The sequence below is a fragment of the Haliaeetus albicilla genome, chromosome 10, assembly GCF_947461875.1.
Source record: "Haliaeetus albicilla chromosome 10, bHalAlb1.1, whole genome shotgun sequence".
Classification (NCBI taxonomy): domain Eukaryota; kingdom Metazoa; phylum Chordata; class Aves; order Accipitriformes; family Accipitridae; genus Haliaeetus; species Haliaeetus albicilla.
The window spans coordinates 3684986-3699537 of record NC_091492.1 but is presented as its reverse complement, the minus strand read 5'-3'; the positions used below and the strand labels follow the sequence as shown (position 1 = coordinate 3699537).

At 43.5% G+C, this 14552-nt stretch overlaps 1 protein-coding gene across 1 annotated transcript; it reads left to right on the top strand.

Moving 5' to 3' along the window:
• Nucleotides 1-3236: 3236 nt before the first annotated feature.
• LOC104319403 (uncharacterized) lies at nucleotides 3237-13650 on the top strand. The gene is made up of 11 exons (XM_009921108.2): nucleotides 3237-3584; nucleotides 5770-5904; nucleotides 7151-7275; nucleotides 7569-7637; nucleotides 8135-8248; nucleotides 8575-8690; nucleotides 8977-9032; nucleotides 10527-10579; nucleotides 11227-11354; nucleotides 11883-12039; nucleotides 13131-13650. Exons 1-11 carry the CDS (start codon nucleotides 3378-3380, stop codon nucleotides 13183-13185), a joined length of 1215 nt encoding a protein of 404 aa, XP_009919410.2. The 5' UTR covers nucleotides 3237-3377; the 3' UTR covers nucleotides 13186-13650.
• Nucleotides 13651-14552: the final 902 nt, after the last annotated feature.

Sequence of the window (14552 nt, the reverse complement as noted above, 5' to 3'; positions counted from 1 at the left end):
TTTTATCTCAGGATAGCTGATAGATGACAGTTACCCAGAAGTGACAAAAAAGTTAGGTACTGTGTTGTGGTTTTTTAGCCCTGTCAACTAGATGGGACTCTGCCTGTTGTCATACCCAGGAGGTTGTATACTTCAGCAGTTCCCACACACGCTTTATCAATGAGAGCTGCTAATTCAGTGGCAGTTTTGCAGTCGATTTCGGTGGAACTGATGTTTAGTAACTTGTCACTGCAGTGTAGCTAGCACGTTTGTCCACTGGATGGTGCATCACTTATTTCTGCAGCCCTGGGGGAGCCTAAATAGTGTTAGTCATACTGGCCATATGACATTGGCAAACAGTGTATCTCCAGATGCTAATGCAGGGAGAAAAGGTCTATAGACAAGGCAGTTATCTGACAATTTTTTAAAGAAACATCACATATAATGACATGCAACTTAAATATAGGCTGAAAGTGGGAAATTCTTTCCCAGATCTGAGCTTTCTTGAAATACAGGCATGCCTGGCTCTCTAGTATATACTAGAGATGTGAGTCTAGCCATTATTTCTGGATACAGTTCTGAAAATCCAGTTACATTTGCAGCTCTCTGAGGAGGAGGGGCCATGATGCAGTTTTTTTCTCTTGGCTTTGATTTCTGTTCAGACACTGCTAGAGAGACTGGATAGCTTTGCGCAGCAACTACAGTCAGTGCTCACTGCAGTGCAAAGACCTTGAGAACCAGTTTGGACCTCAGAGCTACACTTATCTGATTTTGCAGGCCCTTGATTTCTGAGGGTGCTAAAGTATTTTTTCTGATGGAACATATTCCTAACATACCAATTTCCTTTGCCAGGCAGATGGATTTAAAAGAGGCAGTGCTGTTTAAGGTGTTCACTATGCAATGAGAAGTTTGACGGTCAATATTGCAGATGCTTAAGAGCAAGTTAGCAAATTTATGCCAACCAGAAATGGTTAAATTCAGCTTGCTTTGTTCACAGTATTTTTAGCGCTGTGCACCGGTCGCAGGTTCCTCATTCTTCCTGAACTTAAACAAATCAGGTGAATATTTTCCTGCCCACATTTTTGCTAAGTGTGTGGAGCAGACCTTAGACTTGTTTTAATATGCACAGCGCTGGTTTTGCCATGCTAAAAACATTACCAGACATGTCAGGACTTTCATTCTTCTGCAAGTCCTGCTGGTTTGGAACCCATTTCCACAGCAAACAATATTGCCAAGATAAATTGTTTGCCAGAGATAACTTCAAGTCCTCAAACAAATTACCTAAGAAATGTTGAAACATAATGCTGCATGAAGCAAATTGTTTCCATGCTTCCCGTCCTCGTAGGAAGGAACGGAGCTTATCTCTGTTACAAATTCCATAGGGACAGCCACAATACCTTCACCGATGCGTTGGTTAGACTATGGGAGTTTTTGAATACTTCACATATCAGAGGAGCATATGAAATATTCATGCCCCGTTTATCCTCCGCTCAGAAATGCAAACACTGAAATTCAGATGATTTGTATAAGGACTCCAACAGTTTGGCAAAGGGCAGTAAAGCTGCTGGTGGATTGCATTAGGAAAAAAAGGAAGAGTTTACAAGAATCTCTCATTTGCCATAGGCCCTTACATCTCAAGCAGACTAGAGCTGCTGAGGGTTTAATTATGGGCATGTTTGTAAAGTCCCAAAGGTTTGTCATGTGTGTGGATCTCTCCCCATTGAATATTGCTTTGTGTCAATACTGTGTTTAAATTTTAACTAAAAATAAATGCAGTTTTTCATAATTCATTCCCTTTGCAGCCTTTCTCTGGACTGAACCATATCTGCTGTGCTGCAGGTGCAGGGTGATAACATTGTGACACATCTCCTATTTTTAGACCGTTTTCAGTCCCTCCACGACACAATCTGAAGTAAGAAAACAACCTCATTATCTCTCTGGCTCTCTGCCTACTGTCTGCGGTTAACTTTAAGACGTACCCCTTGAATATTAACTGAAGCAATGGCCATTTACAGAAATAAATTTCTGAGCCTCATTGTCTTAATCTCTGGTGCCTTCTGCTTTTTAGTCCCTGCCCTTCTGCTTTTGATTTGATGTGGTCCATGGATAGCAATAAAGCAATACAGAACAGTTGTGCCCGGTCTCAGAAAAGGGGAACTGTGTAAAAATAAGGAAGCTTTTTAAGAATGTAAAAGGAACATCTAAGACACTAAAAGCTTTTGAAGGATAGACAGAAACATGATCATAGAGGCAGAGTAAGTGCGCATCAGTATCAAAAAAGACTAGATAAAGGCCAAGAAGAAGCAGCAGAGCCAAGGAGTTATTAAAAGCAAGTTGCATTCAAAGAAGAAAACCGAAAGAACCATAGGCACTGATCCGTTAAACACAAACCACAGCAGAGGTGGCTCTAAAACCAAATTGAGGGACAACTGAGACGAGGCATAAAAATGTACAAGAAATGTTTCTTCAAGTAACAGGAAGTCCGCTGAGAAAGTCTGTAGAGCTAACAGGGAGTCAAAACACTCAGAAAACAAAAGCAAGCATGGGTTCCGAGAGCCCCATCATTCTCCAAAGTGAGGTCAGCTACACTTCAACCACTCCTGAGAGGCTGGGTTTATTTTAGTGTAGGGAAATGAGACTAAATGCTTGCTAATTGCAAAAGGAATAAAAAGATCTATCGTGCAGCCAGCCAAAAAAAAGCCTTCAAAAATACAGCTTGTAGAAATGGTACCTACAAGAGGTGCTGAAGGGCTGCCGGCTGCGATTACTTTTTTTAATTTTTTTTTTGGTACATTGGGTGAAATGGGCTGCCAAGCCTTTTCCCTGCCCGTTGGCCAGAGCCGGCAGCGGGAGCAAGCGAAGGACCCCCATACGCTGAGAGCCCAATAAAAATCTACAACTGGAATTGGGATCTGAATCAAAGAGCTGGGAACATCCCCAACCTTCAGCCTTGGGGAAGAGCCGCTGATATTGCCCTCATACCCGCCAATAGCCCGAGGGGGGGGAGACCCCAAACCCACCTTTCCCGCACCACAACACTTAACCCGGAGGATTTCCTAGAAATTTGGCCGTGCCTTTCCAGTGGGAACTGCCTGACCTTCCCTTTGAGCACTTCCATCCAGCCGGGTGAAACGCGCGCCGAGATTTTTTTCTCGGGAGAAAAAAATTTTTAAAGTTAAAAAAAAAAAAAAATTTTTTTTTTTTTTTTTTTTTTTTTTAAAAAAAGGAGCAAATACAACTCCCCAGCATGACCTCAGCGCTGCGGCAGCCAGGACAATCCCACTCGCGGAAATGACCGAGACCAGGTCCCGGGACACGGCGGTGAGCGGCCCCGAGGCGGCGTCTGCCGGGGATCCAGCACCGCGCTCCGCGCCCCGCTCCACGCTCCGCTCCCCACCATGCTGGGGCTGCTGGGGCTGTTGGGGCTACTGGGGCTCCTGGTCCTGCTCGGGGGACGGCGAGCGGCCGCTCCCGGCGCCTGGGCCCCGCTGAAGCGCTGGGCCCTGGGTTGCCTCCTGCTTTTCCACGGCGCCGGGAGGCAGCGGGCGGCCGGCGGAGGTCCCGCGGAGACACGGCGGCCGCGGCCGCTTCGCCCCGACCCCCACGTGAGTGTCCCGTGTGTCCCCTTTACCCCCCCGGTATCCCCAATCCTGGGACCCCCTTCCCCGGGACCCCCTTGCCCGGGACCTCCTTCCCCGGGACTCCCTTCCCTGTTATCTCCCTGCACCCTGGCACCCCATCCCCAGCATCTCCCCCCACCCCACGATCCCTGGAACCCCCATCCCCTGGGACCTTGCACCCCCCCCGGAGCCACACCACCTCCATCTGCGGAACCCATGTCCATCAGGGACCTGCAGCCCTCTGCATCCCCTGCACCCCAGCACCTTGCATCCCTCTGGGACCTGCATCCCTCGGGGACCCGCATCCCTCGGGGACCCCCATTCCCTGCATCCTGGTGCCTGGCACCCCCACTGCCCAACCCCTGAAGCCTTGGGACCCACACCTTTTCTCCCCCTACCCCCCCCATCACTCCAACACATCCCAGGGAGGGCAGGTTGGGGATGTCACCTTGGCTGTCCCTTGCAGGGTTATCTCAAATCAGACCAGCTGATGTCGATGGGAAAAAGCAGGCACACTGCGGGACACAGAAGCCTTTGATTTTAGCACACTTAACTGAGTTGAATCTAATTTTCCAGGTGGACTTGTCTGCTTAATAAATAATAAACCCTCTACCTACAACCTGCACCTTGCCTGTGTTCGTGTACCATCCCATCAAAATACTCACTGTACCTATCGGGGAGATTTGGGTGGGCTTTGCTGTGTTATTTGGTGAGAGGGGGAAGCAGAAGGGCTGATGAGACAGGATTTCCCTCGGTTTTCCTTGCCTCGTCAAGATTCAGCTTGCAGATGCCAGCTGAGATTTTGGATGCTAAGTAATTTCGGTGAAAAATCAACTTCTTGCTAACATTTCCTGGAGCCTTCTGGGAATCCTTAAGTCATATTATTTAACAAATGCATTGAGGCTTCTGCTTAGCATTTAAAAAAAGAAGCTCCTTTCTCTAGCTTTTCCTTTCTACTAATTAAGCTGCTGCTTGGAGCGTTTTGAAGTGTTTTGCCAGTCTTGACCAGATTTGATAGGGCAGGAGTGACACCACCTTCCAAATCAAACTGACATCCAGGGTGGTTTGAGATATAGCCAAGGGCTCTGTGCTTTCCTCTCTGCTCCTCCAAGCAGCAGCACTGGAGCAACACTTACAAGAGAGGTCTAAAAATGGATCTGGAAAATACTTCCAGAAATGATGTCTCTGAATTTTTGCAGTGGCATCCAGCAGGCTCACTCTGTGTGTATTTCCAGACTCTGTGCCCTCAAAATCCCACCTTATCTGTATGCATAAGGGAAATAATAATCTGATTTTAGTATCTTTTTTGCATTTTACAGTGAATAATTTTTCGGAAGCAGAACTTCATCCATGCCCAAAGACGCATTCATAAATCTTACTTTCCATGTTCCAGCTTGTAAAACATCCCTTTGAGCGGGTTCTGCACAAATACGTGAAGATATACATCTGCATTTGAAGTTGTGGACTTCTGTGCCTAATAGTTTTTGAGATTCGTGGTGTTAACTGGCCCTACAGCAGCCCAGCTGCTAATCATGTTAGTAAAGTGCTGGTTTTCCTCTGATTTTCTTTCTTTCTGTTCCTTTTCCCATTTTAGTTCTAAGTTTCCCCTAAGTATAAGTTGTCCTATATACAGTTTGAAGCTAGGTGGGGAAACAGCATGGCTGTGGCTCAATTTCATCCTCGCAGACACTCTTTTTGAGGGCACATTTCATAAGGATTTTGGTCAAGGGAACTTCTCATTGCAAAATAATCATCTTAATTCAGGATATTTCACCTTGTCTGTGGCTATCACGCAGTAATTATGTTCCCTCTCTAAAACTGCTTCTTGTCTGCTCCCTCTCTGCTTTCTGTGTCTGCCCTAATGAGGAAATGGGCAAATGAGAAAGGAAAAAGGCTTTTGTGTCAGTGTGATTATTATATGCCAGATTGCCTAAATGTTATGGACCTCTGTCATTTTCTGAGCCCATGGACTGTCCTGTGTTATGAATGAGGCTTCACTGCTGCTAGCAAAACTCTCTGGCCGTTTGCTGGGCTGCCTGCTATTAAATATAAAAAGTGAAAGTAAAATTTGATTTCCGAGAAGAAACCTACAGAAAACAAAGAATTACTCATCTTCTTCCCCTCCTTTCCTGCCTCCACCTGGACCTAAAATCCATTTCCCTTTCCCTAGGCACTCGATTCGGTTTACTTCACCGGCTTTGCAGAGACCAGCAAGACGTTTGTGATTGCTCGTCTTGCGAAACGTCCCAATGGGATCTGTGAGATGTGGCTCTTCCTGAGGGTGGATGGAATAGGAGAGTTTGAAGTAAGTGGTGGATGTGGGATGACATTGAAGAGCAGTGCTTAACTCCTATCTTGAAGCCATGTTAGGATCCCAAGCAAAAATTAATGTCCTCTGCATCTTCACTACATTAACATCCTAACAATAAGACATCAGTGCTGTGTCTAAAGGCAGTGTAGAACTGGCCAGATTACTGGTTATGTCTAATTTTTTGAGTAGGTACCTGACACTCATTCCCTTTTTCCCCTAATGTGCACAAAACGTATTTTCTGAAAAGTGTCTTGGTAAGTATTCCAGGAAGAATTTGAGCATTCAGTCTTTCTGATAATGTGCAGCACCTGGTTAATAAGTTACGTTGTATGGTTATGGTTGATTTTTTTCCCCCTTTTTAATGAGTGAATGCTATAAAAAACATTGTGGAATTGCCTCCATAAAAGAGAAAGGAAAGCTTTTAGGGAGTTATATGTACATCTGCTTCGTTCTTGCTAAAAAGAAAACAGTGTTAATCATATATTTTGACTGTGGATTTTCTTTTTTCTTAATAGCTGACTACATAGTAAAGAAGGAGGGAAGATCTGGCATAAATCCCTTTTCACTCAACTATGTTTATGTTCACAAATTTGTTTCACTAAGTAGCCATGATCAGAAAAAGCAGGAGACATCCTATTTGCAGAAAATAATAAAAGAGAAGATTGATATGCATTATTTTGTTTTCTAGTAATATTTAGTATAACGATACTACTTTGTGGCTTTGTTACTTAGAACTGCCAGCCAAGTTCAGGACCTTCTTAGATCCTTCCCTACAGCAACAGGCTTAAGCTCTCTTTTAGTAAGGTGGCAGCTTAAGGAAACAAGACATGGTTTTCAAAGAGCAGCTAAATAGTTTGGGGAGCTTGCATGCAGTAGAAATTTAAATCATTTTAGAGTTTCATCAGATTCAGTCTTAAAAATAAATTTACTCCCAAAGCCCTGTATCAGCTTGGCTGTAAGCTTGACAGTCACTAGCGTAAGGAGCTGAGTTCTTGCAGTGACCTCCCATCACACAAGTAATTCAGCTGTATTATCTGAAACAATCCTGTGTTATCTTATAACTCAGGTGGTTTAGATGCAATGTCCCCTCTCTGAAAATCTGATTACCAGAAAGCAGGTAGAACTGAAAAGCCAATTCAACCAAATGTTCCTCCTGCAGAGGACCGTCAGAGCAGGAGTTCACCCACGTTGCATCCTCACAATTGAATTAAGCAAATGTTTTCCTGAAATGTCTTTTTAGCACCCACAACATCCAAACATGATGGTGAGTGATGAATCTGAAGAGATTTGGAGTGGAGGAGGGCTTACTATTGAATACTTAGAGCCCCAAACACGCTGGAAAATAAGCTTCGACGGATTACTCAGGTATTGCAGCACTCTATAGTTTCATTTATGTACACTGAAGACTAAGGCTTTTTGAACACTGTCTGGAAATACATTTAACCGTCTTGAACCAAAAGCTATTTGGTAACAATAGCACGCATTGGTTTTTATGGAATGAAAATACAGCTACTAATACATAGCATTACTATTCTACCTTAGCACACAATAGTATCATTCTTCTGCAGTCTCTCCTATTGCATCCATTTACAAAGATGTAAGAAACATTTTGCTGTTTGTTTAGGAATGATACGCAATCATAGTGCTTTGCCTTACAGAAAAGGACCCTACCGACAGCAGTGGAGCGAAGAGGAAGGTGAACTTGTACCAGTTAAATTCTCTTTCCAGTAAGAGTGTTTCACATTTGCTTTGGGATGTATAGTGAGTTCATGGTTAGAGATTTGGTTACGGTTTTCAAAGGGTCAAGTGCACAGAGTAACACATGAAGCCCTCACCTCTGCTTTCTCTTTCCGTTTATGGACTCTGTTTGTCTGATAAAAAATTATTTGCTGTCAAAGTAGCACAGCATGTCTGGAGTAATGCTGTATTTGTACCTCTGAACAGACTACATGAGAGAAAGCAGTATGCTTTTCCTTGGGGCTCTGCCCTGCTGGCTTCCCTTCCTAGGTAATCTGTTGACTCTTGTAGGCCGTTGTTGCTCTTCTCGGTTTCCTTTTCTTTGCCTCCTTGAAAAGTAGTTACATATTTAAAATGACGAAAATCAGCATTTTTCCAATAATCATAAAATACAAAGAGTGCCACTGTCAGGGTAGCAAGTGCACAATTTGGCCTAGTGTGACCTGAAAGCTAATAATGTCTTTTATTTTTCCCCTTCTTTTCCTAGTTGGGAGAACTTCACAGAAGTCTTTAACTTTAGTGTCGACAGTCACCCCAGCACATTTGCACGTGCATTTGCCCAGGAACCGTGGACCATCGAGTTCTTCCAGAGGGTCAAAAAGTGAGAGGCGAGATTAATTTCTTCTGGGGTTAATAGTAATTTTTCTACGGATCTCTTCAGGGTCTGTCATATGTTGTTTTAGGTGATTTTAGAAGGTGGCTTTAATTTGAATTGAGCTAATAAAGAGCATGGCTCCTGTCAGGTGTCTCCTGGATTCATTACCACACCAGACCTGGCAACCTCTAAGGAGGATCCTGCACACAGACAGGATCTTCCTAATATCTCCTTCATTTTGGGATATAAGTCCATCAGATTGGCATTGAGGCTGCTTGAATAGGAGAATCATTGATTTTGCCTGTGCCAATTCACTCTTTTCTTTCTTCCAGACAAAGGGAACAACATTTCCGACATGAGCAGTGGGGCCAGTCTGTTGGAGAAATTGAAATAAAAAATCATGAGAAAACCGAACTTTCCCTCAAAGGCGTTCGGAGCCACTCTTATGGTAACAGCACCAGAAGCAATTCACTCGGTTACCTTCCCTATAGCTGGTACTGGTAGGACAGCGGGACTAAAGATTATCTTTAAAAATAACCAATTTCATGACTGGGCTTGGAGTTAAGACATTTCAGAGGAAATGCCATTACAGTTCTGGGGACATGCATATGCTTCCCGTGTTATCAATTACAGGATATCTCTTTATCCAAAGTTAATGTCAAGTCAGGTGCTATTAGTTCATGTTTTCCAGCAATGGTGAACTTTAGGGTGGGTGATTTTGTTCTTTTTTGCAGGTATCCGGGACTGGTCTGAGATTTACCGTTACGTCATGATTTTGGCACACTTTGAGGTGGGTATTAACATGCCAATATGCTTCTTCACCATGAAAATGGTGATGTTCCTGAGCTTGTCAGTTGTATTTAAATAACTAGAAATAAGGCATTGGGAGCATCCACGGTGTGCAATCAGAAGTTCTAACTGGTGCCATCATGAGCCCATATCAGTGTTGGGAGCAGCTCTCAAAAGCAGAGCCGTGTTTGTAAAAACTGAGATTTTGCTGCACGAGTTGAACCAAAAGTTGTTTTGGTAACTTGCAACTGTCTGTTTTGGCTTTTTTTAAGAAAAATTAGATAGGCAGCTTTACAGGACAGATTCTCGGCTGCCACAAATACCCAGCACTCTGTGGAGTTTGTGCAGTGCTGATTCACACTGATTGAGAGCCTGAGGTGTTTGAAGGCATCCTAAGCCTTCATGACAGCAGTCGGCAAATATTTCTGCCTGTGCTGAGCTCTAATTCTTTGCTTTGCCGTTGTGGCTACGCTGGAGGAGAGTCAGCGCTGTGGCTGCTGGGAGCACACAGCCTGGGGAAATGCTGAATGCTGACCTTACAAGCTGGCATGCAACCCAAACAGATGCTCCTGAAAAGGCCTTCCTTTGCTAACGCAGGCGTAAAGAAATCTGAACTCTCTATTATAGGCAGCATTGCAGGAGTTAAGGCTGAATTCAGAATAAAAGTTCTTTTCCCAGATATGTGGTGGCCAGCACAAAAACTCACCTTGGAAAATCTCGCCTATGTGCAGATCTGGTACTTGCTGTGATTTAACATATACCTGTGTACCTTTTGATAAGAGTGTGCTTTTGCACTGCGATGTATATAATCAGGTAGTAACCTCTCCCTTTTCTTCATAGTTATTCAGGACTCAAAATAACTGTAGCTCTTCCTCTCCTAATTAAAAGCTATCTGACTGTTTCTTAAGAAGGAATTAAAGTTTACCGCTGATTGAAGTTTGGAGTCCTCATACCCTGAGTGTCTGTACATATATAACATCACAGCCTAGGCTTTTATTTGCCTCAGAGCAGCCCAAGCGCAGCATGAAGAGATTCAGACTCAAGGATGGAAGAGAAATGAATAAAAACATGAGATTCCTCTTTCTCAGTTAACATTTTTCCTGTATGCTGCTCTCAGACATAGAATAATATAGGTTAAAAGAGATTTCTGGTCAAAGCAGGGCCAACTTTGGTAGCTTGCCCATCAGTTTTGAACATGGCTAGCTGACTTCTATGCAGGTATTGTTTCCCTCCTCCTCTTATGTCTGCTTGCTGTGGACTTTCTGTTGTCCTTAATGTCCTTAATTTGTCCTTAATATGTTTGGTTTATATTCTTGGACTCTCATTTGCAGCCAGATTTTCAAGGATGATGTATTGAGAAGATTTAAAAGTATAAAGTCATAGCACGTTGCATAACCTGAGATATATCCAGTGTCATCTTGGTCAAGTCAGTGTATGACCCACAGAAATGAGTCCGCTCAAATTAGACTGCTTTTTCTTTATCGCTCTCTTACAGGATGGGACTGCAGCACATTTAACAGTTATTAATATGCCAGCTACCACAACTAAGTAAGTAACCACAGAAGTTTAAGCTGCTAAAAACATATGTCTTAAAGGTGGCAGAAGTTGCTCTGCAGGATGCTTATATGCACATTCTTGCTTTGAACCCGTACAGCCCAATTTCCATCCACACCTTGCTCCCCACTCCCTCCACCCAATTTTCCATTTGAAATCAGTCACAAGGACAGCTTTTACCTTCAATTACTTCCTTTCCATTCAATTACTATTTGGCTGATTCAGCTGCCTGTCTTTCTGTCTAGATGAGTTAGAGGTACAAATTGAGCACTTCCAGCTATTTAAGAAGGTGTGTCTCCGTAGTAGGGCGTTATGCAGGGAGCCCTGCCTCGCTGACTGGTGTTCTCTGCATCCAGAAGCTTAAAGACCAGCATTCATGGCCGTGGGACCAAGTGGGACCAAGTGACCTGCCTGTCCCACCTGCCCACCACAATCCTTCCTGCAAGCCTCATCTTTCCTGCATGCGTGGCTTCCCCCGCTCACCATTTGCAATATCCCACAATATAACCTTTTTTATTTATTCCTGCTGCTTTCCAGGGATGAAGGCCATGCTCAGCGTTGAGCTCCCCTGGAAGGCCAATGTGCTGGTCCATTTGAGTTTTGGTTGAACGTTATATCTGCTCCATTTCTTTCCCCTTCAGCCTCACTGTAGGTTATGTCTTTTTCCCCGATGGGAGGAAGGCTGGCATCGAGTGGTCCAATGCCTCACTGGCTGAGATGGCTGATGATGGTGTTATCAAGGATGAATATGGAGTCAGTTTTACTGCCGGTAAGCTAAATATAGCCCAACTATATCTGCCTTCAGCTTTTTGGCATGCAGCTCATTTGCTGGAGGAAAGACTATTCGGTGAAATTCCATGTGATCCTTGGAGCAAGTTGGAAAGCTAAATGCATCATCCTACACCCTGAGAAATTTACCTCTGTGCTTAAGTTAAGTCATATGTAGTGTGCCATTGGTGAAATGGTGTTGTGTCCACTGCAGGATCAGGGCCACAGGCAGTTGTACCAGAGGGAGAGTTACAGTTTCTATTTGTGGTGACTGTTGCTTATGCTAATCCGGATAAATGATGTGATTTTTGCTTTTTTATATGTCAAAACATGTATTATGAGGCGGATTCAGCTGCTCTGGAAATAGAGCTTGATCAAAGATTTTACTTAATTTGCAAAGCAGACAGGAAAACTATTGCTCTTATTGCATAAGAAGAAACCATATGCAAAAATAATAGATCTTGGGATTTTTTGAGGTAAAATACTACTGAAGGTTGGAGACATTCTTCCCTTTTTACTCCTATCCAAGGTGGCAAGTACTTTGATGTTTCTGCAACGCTGGATAAGCAAGCTTGCCCCATGGTGTATAATGGCCTGACTGGAAGCGGCGTTTTCCACGAGTGCATTGCAGATTTCCGACTGAACGGGTTAACACAAGGCTGGGGCTTGGTTGAATTTTATTACAGGTAAAATAATGACAGGCAAGAAGAGGTAAAGAATTCCTATCCTCCTATATTGAGGTATGTGGCTACAGCTCCACAGATATTTGAAGCATAAATGCACAGATTTTTTATCTGATGTAAAGATATGTTGTTCATTTAGTTAAATTGACAAACACTCTATATATTATTTGAAAAAGAATGATTGTGCAAGCACTTCATACATACAGACAAACCATGGGCACTTGTTCAGTTGTTTGTGGTATAGGTTTATGTAGGATTTTGTATAGGTCTCCATACATGAGTTGATGGATGGTCCATTCTGGAGATTCTTATTTAGGCAATCGGTCACATTATAAAAATAATTAGTCCTCTGCCCCAAACAGCAGGCTAACCATTTGCAGGGTGAAATTTGCTCACGCAAGTATATGTCAGACTAGAGCACAGAACAGATAAATGTTCAGAAAATCAATACAGGAATGCCTCTTTTAGGGGAAAGGATTATATCGAGAAAGTCTGTGCTTCTTAGTGAAGCGCTGTTTCTCCTGCCACGTGATTGTCACAGTCTTTTTACCGGAGCCTTTTCCCTATTGAGTCTTTTCTCTCATGAAAAAAAGGCAAGTTTGGTTGTTTACATTCAGTTTGCTTTTTAAAAATAAACACTAATTCTTGGCTGTCAGAGGAAGTGCCATAGATGACTTTCAGGAGATTGAGAGCTCAGCTTCTTCTGAAAACCAGACATATTTGAAGCACATCAAATAGGCCACTAAACTGCCAAATGCCCGCTGGTTGAACTTAAGAACCGTGGCTGTAGCTGCTGCCAGGTACCTGCTCCACTCCCTTCACTGACTGTCAAAACCTGCATGGGGGAGGAAGTGACCCAGCACAAAAAATCTCAGCTAAAACCCAAACAAGGCACCTTCTGCAAGTCTGGACAGTCCTGGACATTTCTAGATCCGCCCCAGGAAGGCTTAATTTGGCAACGCTGACAAAATTCCCGTAGGCTCCCGTCTCATATCTGCTTCCAAATCAAAACCATGTTAGAAATTAAAGAGTGGGTGTCTGGTTCTTCCCCCTCGCCGCAGGACGCCAACTCACCATTGCTGCTCTTCTTACAGGGATGAAGCCGCCCAGCTGGTTCCAAATTTGCAGCTTGGTTCAAAAGCCAAATGACCCGAACTTTCCTCCTGGCACCCTGCGACCGACAGCTCTCCCCCGTGAGCATTTGCAAGCTTGTCCCAGCATCGTTAGCAAGCAGCAGCTTTCAAAAAAAAAAAAAGTTACTCCCTGCAAAATGCAGTTTTGGGCGTGGAACTCATTGTCACAGGATGCTGTGGAGGTCAAGGGTATAAAAGGATTTGGAGAGAAATGAGATACATTTTTAGTTGTGCAGCTTTTAGTAGTTGCTAACCATGGTGGTCTGGAGGCAATTTAAAGGAAACCTCTGAACAGCCGATTGCAGGAAGAGTGCACTAGGAGGGATCGCTCTGTGCTCTGTCTTTTGGTATTTTTCCTAAACTGCCAGCTGCTCCCCACCGTGAAGACCAGGACACTGGGCTATGTGGATCTCTGACCCAATTTAGCAGTTCCTCTGTTCTTTCAGATTTGTTTTTGAAATAAAAGCTCTACCTTTCCGAACTCTCTGGGTTTTATAGTCATTAAAACATGGGAAAAAGCTATTAGAGGAAACGACACTGATTTGATAGTCTTGTCTGTGACTGTATGAGAGCTGAACTGGAACAAGTAGGAGAAAGCACATCTAAATGAGGTGTCTTCTAGGAGTAGCATTAATGGCCAATTAAATAAGTGGTACAAACATATTTTTCCCTGGTCTGAAGGAAAGCCAGGGCCTGGTAGTCCAATTTAGAAGATCTGAATTTCTCATCATTCTCTTGAACTTAGATGCCATATTAATCACAACATTCCTGTTAGTCACTGATAGCTGCTGGCCCAAGGTAGCCTACAGTGTATTCCCTACCTAGATGCATCTTGCCATTAAATACTGAAAATTAAACAATACTTATGATATGTCAAGAAAAAATAGTTATGTTGGAAGATCTGGATAGAAGGAATTAAGGAAAGATGCCTCATTCTGTGTACCAGGCAGCAACGCTATGCAACTCCTGGGAGCATCATAAGGATATGTTGTAATAGTACCTCCACTCCGTTTAAGAAAGTTCTGAAATCTGGGTGCATATATATATATTTATAATCTCTGCTTAGGCTGACACTGGAGGAGACTTTAACAGACTTTAAAGAAGACTTTCCCCTTTCTGAGATAGTTCTTACACTATTACTATAACAACATTATATGCAGAATAGGTGCATGAATGTAAAATTATTCAGCCTATATATATCATGGCATGACTGCATGTTCAAATTTGGGATGCATTACTGAACAAGGCTGGGATGATGCCAGCAACAGCCTGACATGATGCAATAGGCTGATTTTATCAGCAGACTCTTCTACAGCTGTGCAGTAGGGTAGAGAGATTCCCACTCCCTGATGAATAACATTGTCCCTGTTCTGCATTTGTGCC